Raw genomic sequence first — 16,220 nt, forward strand, 5'->3', positions numbered from 1 at the left:
TCACATGCTATTAATCCCTTCTTTTCCGAGATTTAAGGCATTAATCACTCGCTAAAAAACAACTGTCGTGAAAAAATAATCTCGTGAATAGAACAGTTACCTCCTCGAAAACCATTCGGTCTCCTCACATGCTATTAATCCTCTAATAATAGCTAACTCCTCAAAAACCACCCCTCACATGCTACTAGTCCCTGTTTTCCCGAGATTTGGAATCACTAATCTCGATTTACTGACATCGGTTTGACTCTTTAACCATCCCTCCAAGGGTGGGGATTTTCCTGAAGTCCCTTTAAATAGTTGTATTTTGGGCAAGGAATACTCACAACAAATTTTCTGAAACATTCAAGAAATGGCCTTTCAGTCCTTGCTTCTCTTTCTCCTTCTTCACAAATCTTCCCCTCATGAAATGACCTTTAGCCTCTAAATTTTAGGCTTTATGGCGTAATCTTAAGCCTGGGTTAGGCCTTATGGCGTAATCTTAGGCAACCCCTTGTTTCGCCTTTCTAGAATCTTGCAACAAAAATGTCAGGCTTCAGATTGGTTTAGAAACACGAGGGGGCTCCGAGTGTGAGATCCACGATCATGCGAGATCATCTTTATTAGGATCCCCCACTTGGAGCAAATCGGGGAAGGGAGGGAAGCCAAATTGAGGCCAAAGATCCTTCCTCCAACCCCTTCCTTCTGGAGTCGGACCAAACTGAGTCCTCCAGATGAGAAGGGCTTTGGTGGTAACCTCCTTCTCCCCCTTTCTCTTCTTGACAGAATCTTGGAGGGATGAGAAGGGATGGACTCTTTGAAGAAATGGGTTCAAGCTACAGAATGGCTGTTCCCATGCTTCACGTCCAACTAATGGCAGTTACCAAGGCTAAAGGGGGTGCAAAGACTCGAGTCGATATTCTGTTTCTTCACTCTCTGACCCTCCTTGAGATAATGGCACGGCTCAACCCGATGTTGGATTCCGTAGCTGCTTCCAATTTAGGGGGCTTGGAGGCTCCATTTTCTTTCATTGGAGTCTCCCTTTCTCATGGATAATGGCGTTGGCCAAGCCTATGTCGTATTCCTCTGCCGCTTCCATGTAAAGGGGGCACGGGGGCTCCGTTACTCCTCTTTTTCCTTCCCTGAAGTTTGCCCCTCCTTGAGAGATAATGGCGCGGCTCAACCCGACGTTGGATTCCATAGCTGCTTCCACTTGAGAAAAGATTCAGAAGATATCCGAAGATCCCTGTTTTGTATTCTAGCCACTTTTGGCTTTGTAATGAATGTACTGCTTTTGGCCGCAAAGCCACTTTATGAATACAATAATATTTTCTTATTCTGATATTTAAATATCCGTGAGAAGCCAATAATTGTGTCTCGCAAAGCATCAAATATAGGCTCCCATAGTTGTATATTGAAAATAATATGAACTTTTAAAATATGTTCTGCGTCAAATCGAGCCTCGCGACGAGGGTTTTGAGAAAATATTTATCTTTTGGATCCACTTGCTGGCCCCAACTCAATTCGCATTAATTAGCTGTTGAAAACTCCACCGTGAGAAGATAATATTGAAAATGGAATAGTTGCATCCTCGAAAACCGTTCGGTTCCCTCACGCGCCAATAATTCCTTCTTTTCTGAAATTTAGGGCAACTTTAATCACGCTTTACTGACACTTAGTTTGACTCTTCTCTTTGACCGTCCATCCAAGGGTGGATATTTGCATGCCTATATCTTCCTCTACATTATAAACCCAAATTTCCAATCCCAAAATCGTTTCATCAAATCGAATATTTCTAACAGCAATCTTTCTTAATTACTTATCATCATCACTCTTTAATTCTCACATTCTCTCAATCCATCACCAATGGAACCACAAAACCGGCATCCAACCGAGGATGGAGGAAGCAACAAAGCAGCCGAGAGTAGTCCTACCATGCATTGCAAGCAGAGTAATACCAGGTGGCTTCCTACTACAGATCAGATAAGAATCCTCAAGGAGCTTTACGATGACAAGAGAGTTAAGTCCCCCACTGTAGAGCAGGTTCAGAGGATCACTCTCCAGCTAAAATGGTACGGACAGATCGAGAACAAGAACGTCTTTTATTGGTTCCAGAACCAAAGGGCTCGGGAGAAGCTGAAGAAGAAGAAGCTCACTTCGGATGTTCAAGTGCCCAAGCAAAGATCAAGGCTTGTTGGTGGATCCATTAATTTCAATTTTGGGTCAACTAGTTCTGCTGGTATTGGTGGATCCATCATGGAACAACGAGGAGAAGATCACCAGGAGATTAAAACCCTTCCACTGTTTCCCATGCACGGTGAGGACATCTTTGGCAACATGAGGACTACTTCCGATGGAGGTGGCAGTCACGGTGGTAGCTCTCACACTTCCCTTGAGCTTAGCCTTTCCTGCTAGGGCAAAGCTGAAAAAAGTTTCCGGAGCCGCTGACTCGGCTTAGTAGCTTCGCGAGTGTAGGAACACTTAGACTTGCCCCCTAAGAGTTGTATTTTTTTTTTTTGCCATAATTGTTAAGCTAAATGGGCCTAGTATTGTATAGTGTTGCCCCCCCTAGTGTTGCTAGGCATAGCGAAGAAATGATTATGGGCCTAAAAAACAGGCCTTCATGAATGGGCTTCGCGAGTGTAGGAACACTAGAATTGTCCCCCATGTCTTATGCGAATAAATTGTCTACGACTCCTCCGAGTCCCAGACATTGGGAAAATATTTCTTCAAGTATCTCCCATTGATAGGGTTATGATGGACATCTCCATCCAGGTCCTTGAGATGAAAAACTCCTTTCTCTAAGATTTTATAGATGATGTACGGGCCTTCCCATCTTGGAGTCCATTTGCTGCGACCATCTAATTTTTCGCCAAATGGGAGAACTGCTTTCCAAACCAACTCTCCTTCGCTGTAACTCCTTCCCCGCGTCCGCTTGTCATAGGCGCTAGCAACTCGTTGCTTTTCCATGACCAAACTATCTAAAGCCTCCAAGCGCTTTTCGCTAAGGTCTTCATGTTCCTGCCACATAGCCTGAACGTAGTCTTCTCCAATGAGATGATGTTGCTCTTGAACTCATAATGATTGGACGTTGACTTCCAAAGGCAGGACTGCATCATGGCCAAACATCAAAGCATAAGGTGTAGTCGCGGTGGGATTTTGCTTCGATGTGCAATAGGCCCAAAGAGTCTCATAAAGGGTCTCATGCCATTGTCGCAGATTAACTTCCAACATTTTCTTCAGCAAAGTGATGATGATTTTGTTGCTGGCCTCCGCTTGACTGTTAGACTGAGCATAATAAGGACTGGAATGGACGAATTGTATTCCCCATTCCTTTGCCAATTTATCAACTTCACCACCCATAAAAGCTACCCCCCGGTTCGAAACAAAAACTTCTGGGATACCAAATCTGCATATGATGTTCCTAAACAGGAATTGTCGCAACGTACCACCAGATGCTTCTTTCAAAGGTTCTGCTTCGACCCATTTTGTAAAGAAATCAGTCGCGACGATGATGAACTTATGCTGAAGTGATGAATGTGGGTGAATCATCCCAATTAAATCTAGCGCCCATCCTCTTGCGGGCCAAGGCTTAATAATGGGTTGCATTGGAACATTAGGGACATGCTGGACCGGCCCATGAGCTTGGCAGTCTAAACAACCTTTAGCGAATGCGATGCAATCCTTCAAGATACTGGGCCAAAAATATCCATGTCGTCTGAGCAACCATCGCATCTTTGGACCTGCTTGGTGAGCACCGCAAATGTCGGAATGAACTTCGCGCATGAGTTGTTTCGCTTTGTGGCCATAAACACATCTGAAGTCTATGCCATCTTCGCCGCGTCATCGCAGCTCGTCACCTCTAAGAAAGTAATTTAGTGCAAGAAAACTAATCTTCCTGTCGGCAGTGTGATCTGGCTGCTTCAGATAAGCGATCAAAGGAATGCACCAATCCACGTCAATGGTTTCTAGGGTGGTGACTGAGGCATCATCTGGAAGATCTCTTCTCACCAACGCTCGACTTTAAGGATTCTCTCCCGCACACCATATCTCAATGTTACCCCTGTTGCCAGCTGGCTCAAGATGTACGTTATCAAACTGGTCCAACAGGTCTAATGCCCTGTTCCAATAAGGAACCAACGTGAAGCTATTGCATCTGAACTCGTTGCATAACTGATTGATAACCAAGAGAGAATCGCCAAGTATTTGTGCATCTCCGATTCCCATTTCCAGTAATACTTCTAGGCCTATAATGATGGCCTCATACTCTGCTTGGTTATTGGTACACCGGAACTCCAACTGGAAAGAGTAGGAAAATCGATCGCCGGCCGGATTTTCCAAGACAACCCCTGCTCCTGCTAGCGTATATGTTCTTGACCCGTCAAAATATAACACCGAAGGCTACAGTGAGATTGTGGCTTGATAAAGCGCGGCATGCTCTGGCAAGCACGCTAGATCTGGGCCATCTAAAGTTGTGGCAGCGACCTCTAAATCTCTAACCGCGGGGACATCCAGCATAGGGTGATGTGCCAGAAAGTCTGCGATGGCTTGCCCCTTTACTGCTTTCTGTGGCACATACTGTAGCGAGAATTCTGATAAGGCGAGCACCCACTTGCCAATACGGCCTCTCAAGATAGGTCGCGATAGCATATACTTGACTAGATCAGTTTGAGCAATGATGCAAGTAATAAAAGACAGCATGTAATGCCGCAACTTGCATGCTGAGAAGTATAATGTAAGACACAGCTTTTCCATTGGAGTGTACCTTGTTTCGCAATCTGTGAGTGTCCTACTGAGGTAAAAGATGGCATGTTCAACACCCTTTTCATCATCCTGAGCGAGGAGACTGCCAATGGAAGCCTCAGCTGCTGAAACATACAACTTTAATGGAAATCCCGCTCTATGAGGAACAAGCACTGGCGGTCTCGCCAGATAGGCCTTGATTTTTTCGAAAGCCTCTTGATGTTTAGGTTCCCACACAAACTCGTTCTGTCCTTGCAACTTCAACAGTGGGGAAAAAAGATGGATTTTGCTTGAAGAGTTAGAAATGAATCGTCACAAAAAGTTGATCTTACCCAGTAGCCGCTGTAACTCTTTCTTCATTCGCGGGGGAGATGCATTGATGACCGCGTTTGCTTTATCCTCAGGGACCTCAATGCCCCTTTGATGGACAATGAATCCCAGGAAATCTCCTGCCTGAACTCCAAAAACGCACTTGGCGGGATTCATCTTGAGCTTGTGTAGCTGCATGCGCTCGAAAACTTTTCTGAGATCCGTGAAGTGATCTCCACTCTTCTTAGACTTCATGACGACGTCATCAATGTAAACCTCTAAGATCTTCCCAAGTATGTCGTGGAAGATCAGGTTCATGGCTCTTTGATATGTTGCTCTCGCATTCTTCAGTCCAAAAGGCATGACCACATATTCAAAAACTCCTGCAAACCCAGGGCAGCGGAATGCGGTCTTGTGTCTATCTTCTTCCGTGACTGGAATCTGGTGATATCCCGCTGTACCATCCATGAAAGACAACAGTTCGTGCCCTGCAACTGCGTCTACCAACATGTCCGCAACAGGCATGTGGTAGACGTCTTTAGGTGTAGCCAAATTAAGATCTCTGTAATCTACGCAGATCCTCATCTTGCCATTCTTCTTGCGAACATGCACTATATTGGACAGCCACTTATTGTACTTGGCTTCCTTGATAATGCCCGACTTGTGCATCTTTTTGACTTCCTCTTTGACCAGAACTTGGGTCTCCAAGTTCATTCTTCGCGGCTCTTGCTTCACAGGCCTCTTATCAGGCAGCGTTGGTAGTTGGTGGCATACCAAGTCTGGTGATAGGCCTGGCATGTCCTCGTATTTTTCAGCGAAGCAGTCCTTGAATTCCAGCAATAATTTGACGAGCCTCTGTTTCTCGCTAGGCTCTAAGTAAGTGTTGATAGTCACTTCTATAGGCTCATCAGTTGTTTCCAGATTGACCTTTTCAGTAGGGTCCCTAACCTTCAGAGGTGTGTCATCCAATGCCGCTGGAGCAAGCTGAATCTCTTCTTCCTCCTCTTCTTGGTCCGTGAACTCTTCATTAACAATTTCTAAGGTCGCGACTCGATCATAGGCCTTTTTTTCCACCAAGTATGAGGATGGCCTCTCGTATAAGGAATGGATGGCCTCTACCTCTTCCTCCATGAGTTCGTGATCCATTAATTAGTACTTGGAGATGGCACCGCATATCCAGGCCTTTCGAGGTCGTCTTTTGCGACTACGAGCCCCTATTGTGCCAATTCAGAGGTCGTCACCCTGTGGGGCGGCCCTTATCATCAATACCAACGACTTGTAAAGCAGAGATTGGTTCTAGGTAATACCTTGCGTCCAAGTAGTTGGCGGACACCGAAAAAGGTCGCGGGTTTGCTTTAACAATTTCCGCCTTGTTCGCGACTCTGTCCCATATGATCAGCTTCTGATGAAGGGTGGATGGGACACAATAACTCCTGTGGATCCAGTCGCGGCCTATAATTGTGCTATATTCCGCATAGAAATCTGTAACAAAGAAAGCGTAAACCCCTTCTGCTGGACCCACCTTGACTCGTAGGAAAATCAAACCCAATGTTTTGGTCACAGTCCCCGCGAAGTTCTTTAGCGTAAGGGACGTGGATTGGATCTTCTCTTTCTTAATCCCTAGTAGATGCATGGTTCTAGTAGTAATGACATTCACAGCCGTGCCGGTATCAACCATTATCTTGCTAACCTTAGTCCCATTCATTTTTGCTGTGATATACAAAGGTCTCATGTGTTGCACCATGGCGGGTGTGGGTCTTATGAAGCTCATGAAGAAACCCTTGCTGTTAGCATCTTCAGTCTCAAGGAACACTACTTCTTTCACCTGTGTTGTTTTGCGGCTGAAGTGATCTGCAACTGCTGTTCTTCAATCGTGTCAGCTTCTACACATTCCTGTGCAGCGACTGCTAAGGCATACTTAGCATGGAGCACATAAACCACATTGCAAGAGGTATCCACCATTTCTGTTTCATCCATGTCATCAACAAGATTGAACTTGGGTTCATCTGCTGGGATATCGGCGTTGAACCGTTTAACCATGAAAGCAACCAATGATTCCTCTGCGGGGATCACCACCTTGGCTTGTTCGTGCTCCTGTACCATGGGAACCTGGTTCAGTGATTCTAAAATTTCTTTTGTCGCTGGCACTTCCTCTAGGAGAGTGACCACCAAGCTTTGAACTTTCTGCACAATTGCGGACCGATTGTCTTTGCCCCCCAGCCTATCAAAGATGGAAGGCTCGCTATTTCTTCCTTCGCGAGATACTCTCCTCCAAACATTGACTTTACGAGCTGGCGGTGGTTCTTGCCTCGCGGGAACTAGGGACTTCTCCTGGGCGTTGCTCTTGGGGGCACGTGGCTTTTGCTCTTTGTGTGATACTTTGGGCTATTGTTTCTGAACTTGCGGGGAAACGAATCTCTTAGAGGCCAATGCCTCCAATTGTCTCTGATACTCTTCTGGAGGTTTCAGTAATTACAATGGTTTGATCAGTCCTTGATCTAGTGCTTCCAAGGTTCGCTTTGCTTCTCCAAACCTCCGCTGGAGTTTTCTCTTCCTTGAAGAGCTCCATCTCCACCACCTTGCCATTCTTCTGTGTATACCATCTCCCTTCTTTGATGGAGGATGTCGACACTGGCGGAATGTAAGGTCTGGTTAAAACCCCTTGTCGCTTATCTAATTACTCTTCTTCCCTCGCGGTCTTCAACTTTTTGAATAAGTTTGAGTCCCTTGGAGAAAGAGTTTCTGAACCACTGTATACTCTTGGGCTGCATGGTTGGAAGTTTCTAGAGGATGATACTAACCGTATTGGCAGTAGAGATCCAAAGCGGACAGTCTGGGATGTTTCCTCATCTAGGGCTTGAGTGTCATATTCTTCCTTGCACCGCGAGCATAGGACGATGGGTAAACGAGTCTTGGATTCCCGCTTCATGACTTTGTCTCCAACCCTTTTCAAATCCTTAGCCGCATGGTCTGGAATTTGATTCTGCTGATCTTTTTCACCCCAAACCACGTCTACCATGTTGATGCCAGTATCTGGGAAGGGATCTAGGTCCACTAACGCTGCTGCTGTTGTCGGTGCCTCTACTTGCAAACTACCGTTATTTAACCAGATTTGGATCTGATCCTTCAGCTTAACACAATCGGCTATATTATGATTCCATATATTATGGAGTTTGCAGTATTTCTTCCCCCTTAGCTACTCTGGTTTGGGAAATGGGCCGAAGTCTGTTTTCACCATCTTCGCGGCGATCATTTCATCCAAGATTTCATGTGCTTTGTTCGCGTCGTAAGTATAATTTGCGAACTCTGGTTTGGTGAAAACCACCGACTTGAGCTTCACCGGCTCTTTGCACAGCTTCAGTTGCTTTAGCGTTGAAGCCTTTTTCCCGGTGAGTTCCAGGGCAGCTATCTCATCTTTTTCAGACTCGTCAGCCTCTGCTGTACTAGATTCCTCACTCTTGTAGTAAGGATAAAAGGAACTGGATTGATGGCTGAGTGCAGCCACTATTCGGCGTTTCCCTGGGATGTATGTCCCCTTCGAGGCGTTTTTCATAGCGTCTATCTCCTTGAGCAAGTGCTCGAGACTTCCTACTTCTGTGATCAGTTCCCCCATGGAATTGAACATGCTTCCATGCTGTTTTTTGCGTTGGCGGGGAACTAAGCCTTTGATTGCCAATTTCACCAGTTCTCTCTCTGGCAGAATCACGTTCAACTTTCCTTTCTGGATCTGAAAGCGCTGAAGGTACATGACAGCGGATTCAGTTGGTTGCTGAGCCATCTGAGTGAGTGAAGCCAGATCTACTTCCGGCTCGATAGTCCCGAAGGTTTCCTTGAACATCTTCTCCATCGTGGGCTAACTCGCAACTGATCCTGGTTGCAGCTTAGTGAACCAGGTGAAGGCAAACCCCGATAAAGAAGTAGTGAAGATGTTACACTTCAGATTGTCGTCGTTTTGGTACTGGCCACACTGTACTCGAAACCTAACCAAATGGGCCGCGGCATTTTCGACTTCCTCTCCCAAGAAAGTAGAGAACGTAATGTTCTTATATCCCCTAGGATAAGGTGTCTGTGTAATATGTGGTGGGAAGGGTCCTTGGTAGGCCTCCTCCAGGTTAGGCCTTTGGTTCGCAGCCCTGATCATTGCTTCTACCTCCTCTCTCCTTATATATCTTGGATCAGGAGGAGGTGGGTGAACCACTGTATTATCAACTGGCCAGACCAGCGGTGGCGCCTGTGAAGCCTGATTAACCAAAGATATGCCGCCTTCATTGGTCATTTTGTGTCGGGTTGACGTCTGCGACGTAAAACCCACTGTTGGCTGACCCTTTGTGGCTGCGGTGACCTTCGCTGGACTTTCAACCCGATCGATACCATAATGACTTGCTGGAGGTGGATCGTGGTGCACGTATTCAACTCCGTCGCTGTCATATAGGGGAAACCGGATATGACCAACAGAGGCCCTTTCATTGATTTTCAAAGTCCTGGTCCCTTGCGTGACTGATGACGAGGCGTTGTTCTTCCCACCCATTGCCAGAGTAGTCTCTTTACCTCTGACTGATACAGCGGTAGCGGATGTGGCTGTACTGCCGCCGCTTGCTTTTTCTCGAGCATTTGGTGGTATGTACTTGCCAGATATGGGGGACTAACCTAGAGAGCCTAGAATGGCGCTAGGATCTCCCAGTGTTTTATGTAGAACCTCTCTGGTCTGATCAAGGTCAGCCTTCTGCATGGCCACCTGGGTCACGACGTTGGATCCTTCTTTACGAATCGTCGCGACTTCTGAAGCGATGTGTTTGCTTGCGACCAACAGCTCTTTGTGGTTCTTCTGCATATTTTGGTTCATGCCATCCAATTGACCTTGTGTTTGTTGTGCCCCTAGCTCAAGCCTCTTGACCGAGATCGTGAACTCATCAAGCCGTCGACGGTCCTCCGCAAGGGCTTTTTCCATCTTCTCATGGTATGCAGCAGAATTCTGTTGAAGGATATTAAGCCGCTCTTCAATGGTCGCATTTTCTGGAACGAGAATAGGCACAAAGTCAATAGTTGTAACTGCGCTCGCGGCTACCTGGGTGATGCTAGACGTATCGCCAACCTGATTAGGCTGGGCGGCGGGAACTTTCTCGCCTTCAGTAGTAGGATGTTGATTTCCTCCTCGTTCAGTTGACATCTCTGTCGATGGAGGGTGGGGAGAAAATCTTTGGATTACTTGTTCTTCAGAAAGACCACGACAGTCTGCATGCGAGTGCAGTCTGTAACTGGAGGTCTTATGTTTCGGGTAGTTAACGTAAACCTTTTGATAAGGGTTTGCGCTTGACTTCCCAATGGCTTCTGGAAGTCTGAATTGAAAGTAGCTGAATTCAATAAGACACTGTGAATCAAGGTTTAGACTTGCGGCCCAAGTATAGTCGCCTAGACACAAACTTTCTTTCAAATCCTTTGGGCAACCTTACTAAAATGGCCAGATGGGGGAGGGCAAACAAAAGAGGCAGAATCCATTTTGGCATGAACTACTTCCACATAGTGGTTTTAGGCCCATTTGCACGCACTTCTGGATTCAATAACCTGTTATGAACGTTGTCCCCTTTCTAGACACCATTTCACATAGGTTATACTTACTAAGATGAGAAAGATCATAAGTGTGAAGACAGTTCAACAAGTGTTAATAAAAACCGTCCTTAACCTTAAGGGACCTGAACTAGGCACCAATAAGGAGTTTAGGTCAATATTAACAAAAGAGACTTCACCTATTCCGTTATGATTCACAACCCCTTACCAACCTCAATTTCTTAATAGTGGTGTGATTTACAGCTCACAGTATGTCCCACTGGGTGTGCCAAAATGTTTGGCTCCAGTTTTGTTGCAGCTAGTCAACAGTCTCTTTACTTGCGCGGGCGTGCTAGCACCATTCGGGTGAGGTCGTCGGGGGTGTCCCTTGACCTGACTTGTTTCAAACGATTGTGGACGAGGAGAGCACTAACCTCGTCGTGGGATTCTTTGTGCCTCGTGGCGAGGACTTTTGCTGAGCTTCTTCAAAATCACAATCGATACTCAATGTTGTAGATCGAGCAGAGCGAGAACTACTAGGAAGTGAGGAGAACTTGCTAAAGCGTGACTTTAGCTTGGCTGGAAGGTTTGGTGGCACTAACAGTCAGCTCTTGAGGAGACTAGGACTAGAGTGTGGCTACTGGTAAGAGAAGGAGAGGATTGCTCTAGAGAGGCTTGGATAATCTTAGAGATTGTTGTTGTGAATGTGTGTGTGTTGAAGTGTTTCATTGTAACCTCTATTTATAGGCTACCATGCCAAAGTGGTTGGCCTTAAACAAATGATAGTGGAGCACTAATTGGAGATAGTGGAGCACTAGTTGGAGATAATGGAGCACTAAATGGAGATAGAAATGATGAGTTTTGGAGTGATTTTGAATCACTTTCAGCTCCTTTATTCCTTCAATTATATCTCCACCAAGAAGTCATAATGGGTCTTCGACTCCTTCATATAAAATGATCCAAAATGAGTGTAGATCATTGTGATGAAATTTCAGAGCTTAATTCCATATGGTTGGGGCGGAAATTCTGCTGGACTCCTCACAGGTCCAGTTTTCCAGTTTTGCTTCTGTAGAAAATTGGACTGATTGTTTGAAAGCTTTGCACTTGAAACTAGATCTTGTACTCTTCATAAGAAATTATCCTTGGGATATCTAGTATTAATCTGGAAAGTTTCAGCTTATTTGGATCTTTTTTGGTTAGTCTTCCGTCCCTCTTTCCTTGTTTAGCTCGGTTTCTCCTAGCCGAAGTAGGAAAATGTGCTAAAGTTGACTTTTCATTTCCATGCTTGCATCATTTCCTTTTCTTACAGCTCGCATAATTCTCCATAGTAGGCTTTATTTAGCCTGTAAATAATATATTTCGAACTTGTTGACAATATATCGCTTGAGCCACTGACATTGGCTCAATTTCTCCAACACATGCCTTGTCAGGCCAAAATGCTCATTTTGGGTCCAAACACAAGTGATGCATCTCCTCTTGTTGTATTCTAGTTCATATTGTATTGATCATTTGGGTGTGTTTATGCATTTTGTGAAACGATCTTGGTTTGCTCATTAAGTTAACAAATTAATGGTATCAGAGCCTAGTTTCACAATTCATAAATCATTTTTAGAAGATCAATTCATTGTATTTTGAACTAGAGTTTTGTGTTATGTTGAATTGCAAAACGTTTTGGAAAATTAGGGTTTTGGTTAACGGGCCAATAAAAAACAAATTTAATCGGATAAAGATCGTTCTTAGAGAATACAAGTATTGGGAATTATTGCTTCCGCTGAAATTGTTGCAGAATTGCAGTCGCAAAGGTTAGGCCTTCTGAGAACCATGTTTCGATTCAAAGCTTTAATTCGTTTTCTCTTGAGTTACAAGAACACTAGAAGCATTCCCGGCGTGCACCTAGGCTAGAGTAGATGATGACCGGATGAAATTTAAGTTTTGGTGTGCTTGCATGTGTCTCTGAATTGAATTGAGTTAAATTGAAATGATTTTGTGCTTTCTCTGTGATTTCTTATGGATGGTTGTGCTTAATATTTTGCATTCTGCTAACATATATCTGTGATTGAACAATGATTATATGATAAATTGATGAATGTTTGAGTTAAGAAGTTCACTGTCTCCCTGTATGTTGTCATATTTTCATTGAGAAAATTGCAGGTTGAGTAAAGTTTCTTTTCAAGTGCCTTGATGTCTTGAATTGAACTTAGTTAAACTTTATTTAGGTCACAGGTTGTTGCAAATAAAAATAGACATGTTGCATAAAGAAATTTATGTTATTATTTGCATTTGATCATTAAGATAAAAATGACCTAGAAACTTATGTTAATTGTTTTCAAACTGTGCTTACTCGTGTCTTCCAAAGAAGTGTTAATATAGCATAGTTTGGTGACAAACAGCTTCCCACATGATTTTGAATTCATATTTTGATACTTAAAGACTCTTCTACTGTCATAAGATGTTGATTGTCTTTTTGGATAACTTGAGTTCTCTAATTATGGGGTGTAGATTCAGAAACTTAAGTACATTATGTCTACTGCTACAAAAGTGTTGCCTAATGTGAAATTCAGTTTTGGGGTATTTTCATTGACATAGTGTCTTGTGGTACTTGTTGCCATTATAGTTGATATTTTGTTTTGGTGTTTTATGTGTTTTTGAACTGCTTTTGGAACTAACACATAAATCTGCAGAAATATTGCTAAATTGAAACTTTGTATTTTTTGAGTTTTGAAACTGAAACTTACAGAATTTTCTTTTTGACTTTGCTCATTAGGAAGTATTTACATAAACCTCAACAATGTTTTGATACTCACTGGAACAAACTTTAGATCCTGGAGAGATTCGGTAGAGCGTTATATGATGATGCATGAGAATATAGACCTAGTCTTTCATGAGGATGAACCTGAGGCATTAACTAAAGATAGTTCAGCTGAGGAGGTTAAGGCATTTAAAGCCTGGCAAAGGTTAAATAGAATGGCCAAGAACACCATTAGAAACACTATGTGTGACACTGTAAGAGGTAGTGTAGAAGAACCTGACTTGGCTACTGACTATATGGAGGTCATTGAGAGAAAATTTAAAGAGAGTGAGAAAGTAGAGGCTGCAAGATTGTCTAAGGCTTTCCATGAGCTGAAGTATGAAGGATCTGGGGGAGTTAGAGAGCACATAATGAAGCTGATCCACATTAATGCTAGGCTCAGGGAGTTACTGATGGGAGTGAATGATAGCCAAGTGGTGCATGTTGCACTGCATTCTTTGCCAAATACCTTCAGTGGACTTAGAACTAGCTACAATGCTCTAAAGGGTACCTGGACCATAGATGAGCTCATATCTATCTGTGCTGATGAAGAAGATAGAATTAAGAAAGAGAGAAAGCCTGCAACCTCTGTGAACCTGGTGGAAAAGCCAAAGAAAAAGAAGAACAAGCTTAAGGTCACCAAAACCATCACTAAGCCATCTGGAAACACTGCAGCAGCTACCACCACCACAGCTTTTAAGTTCAAGTGCTACTTTTGCAAGAAAGTAGGACATATGAAGGACTGCTCAGGTTTTAAGGCTTGGTTGGTGAAGAAGGGTAAGAATTTCTTAAGTACTACAGAAACTTTTTCTTTAGAAATTAATTTTGTCAATATTGAGCCTCACACTTATTGGTTAGATTCTGGCTCACCCTTACATATTACGAATTCTTTACAGGGATTCACAAAGAAGAGGGCACCAAGAAGTGAGGAAACTAATGTCTGTGTGGGAAATGGCATGAAGGTTGCAGTGAAGGCTATAGGAACCTTAAGACGAGATCTAGGTTTTGGAAATTTTTTAGTTTTGGATGATGTTTATTACATTCCCTCGATTAAGAGGAATTTGCTTTCTATGTCTCTTTTGGTTAAGACTGGTTGCTGTTTTTACATTGATTTGGATGGAATAAAAATTTCTAAAGGTTCCTTGTTATATGGATCTGGTGTTATTTTGGATAATTATATGAAATTGAATTGTTCAATACCTCAACAAGTAATCTCACTTGTTGAAGACAGAAATAACACATTAAGTAACAACACCATCACAAGTGTTAAAAGGACCTTATTCAATGATAAATCAGCTTACTTGTGGCATAGGAGACTAGACCACATTTCAAAAGAAAGACTGCAAATATTAGTAAAGAACAAAACACTTCCAGAACTAGACTTTTCAGACCTAGCAGACTGCATTGAATGTTTTAAGGGTAAAATGACAAACTTAAGAAAAAAGACTGCTAGCAGAAGTGAAAAACTGCTAGAGTTAATTCATACAGATATATGTGGTCCCTTCAGGCATAGAACAATATGTGGAAATGTTTATTTCATTACATTCATAGATGACTATTCAAGGTATTGTTACATCTACCTATTGTCAGAAAAATCACAGTCACTTGAGGCATTTAAAATTTTCAAAACTGAAGTTGAACATCAACTAGAAATGAAAATTAAGACTGTGAGGTCTGATAGGGGGGTGAATTTTACGGTAAATATACTGAGCAAGGGCAACAAAAGGGTCCATTTGCTTTATATCTGCAGGATGTAGGTATAAAAGCTCAATATACAACACCATACAACCACCAACAGAATGGTGTTGCAGAAAGAAAGAATAGAACTCTGTTGAATATGGTAAGAAGTATGATGTGTACTTCTGGGTTGCCAAAAATGTTTTGGGGAGAAGCTTTAAGAATTGCAAACTATCTTTGCAATAGGTCCCCAAGCAAGTCTGTGGATAAAACACCATTTGAGACTTGGTGTGGTAGGCAACCTAGTCTGCATCATTGCCATGTATGGGGTTGTAAAGCTGAGGCAAGAATTTACAATCCCAATTTAGGAAAACTTGACCCTAAATCTGTAACTTGTCATTTTATAGGCTATTGTGAAAAATCTAAAGGTTATAAACTCTATGCACCTCACTACTCACCTAGAATTTTTGAAACTCATCAGGTTAAATTTCTGGGGGAGAGTATTTGCAATACAAAATTTGGATTTAACTGATGATTTTGAGGAAATTGCAGAAACTGAGGATACAAAAATAGAAATGCCAAACTTTAAAAATAATGCAGAAACTGAAAGTGAAGTTCACAATGAAGCAGATGGTGACTTAGAGCTTGAAACCCAAAATGTTGAAGTGGCTGAACCTATACCAAACTAAAATATTCCTGAACCTCAACAAAATGCAGTTGAACCTAGAAGATAACAAAGAACTAGGAAGCCAACTTTTGGAGGTGAAAATGATATTTATGAGGTTTATCTGCAAGAAGTTGAGAGCACTTTAGCAGATGATAATGACCCTGTAAATTTTAAGCAAGTTGCAGAAAGTAATGAGTCAAAACAATGGAAGAAAGCCATGGATGCAGAGCTTGAATCCATGTATAATAATGAAGTGTGGGAGCTTGTAAAGCCAGATCCAAATCACAAGCCTATAGGCAGCAAGTGGGTGTTCAAAACTAAGAGAGATGGCAAGGGAAACATTGAAAGACACAAAGCAAGACTTGTAGCTAAAGGGTTCACACAAAAGAAGGGTATAGATTTTACAGAAACATTTTCACCAGTTTCAACTAAGGACTCTTTTAGAATCATAATGGCTCTTGTAGCTCACTATGATATGGAGTGACATCAAATGGATGTAAAAACAGCCTTCTTAAA

The 16,220-nt window shown here is 43.0% G+C and overlaps 1 protein-coding gene across 1 annotated transcript; it reads left to right on the plus strand.

Annotated features, from left to right (window-relative positions):
• Positions 1-13,419: 13,419 nt before the first annotated feature.
• On the plus strand, positions 13,420-14,288 carry LOC112202273. The gene is made up of 2 exons (XM_024343214.1): positions 13,420-14,137; positions 14,257-14,288. Exons 1-2 carry the CDS (start codon positions 13,420-13,422, stop codon positions 14,286-14,288), a joined length of 750 nt encoding a protein of 249 aa, XP_024198982.1.
• Positions 14,289-16,220: the final 1,932 nt, after the last annotated feature.

This window comes from Rosa chinensis, chromosome 1 (genome assembly GCF_002994745.2).
Source record: "Rosa chinensis cultivar Old Blush chromosome 1, RchiOBHm-V2, whole genome shotgun sequence".
Classification (NCBI taxonomy): domain Eukaryota; kingdom Viridiplantae; phylum Streptophyta; class Magnoliopsida; order Rosales; family Rosaceae; genus Rosa; species Rosa chinensis.

Coding starts and splice junctions, on each gene's coding strand:
- LOC112202273 (XM_024343214.1), top strand. CDS start 13,420: ATGATGATGCATGAGAATATAGACCTAGTCTTTCATGAGGATGAACCT. Junction 14,138..14,256: donor GGCTTGGTTGGTGAAGAAGG/GTAAGAATTTCT, acceptor AATTCTTTACAG/GGATTCACAAAGAAGAGGGC.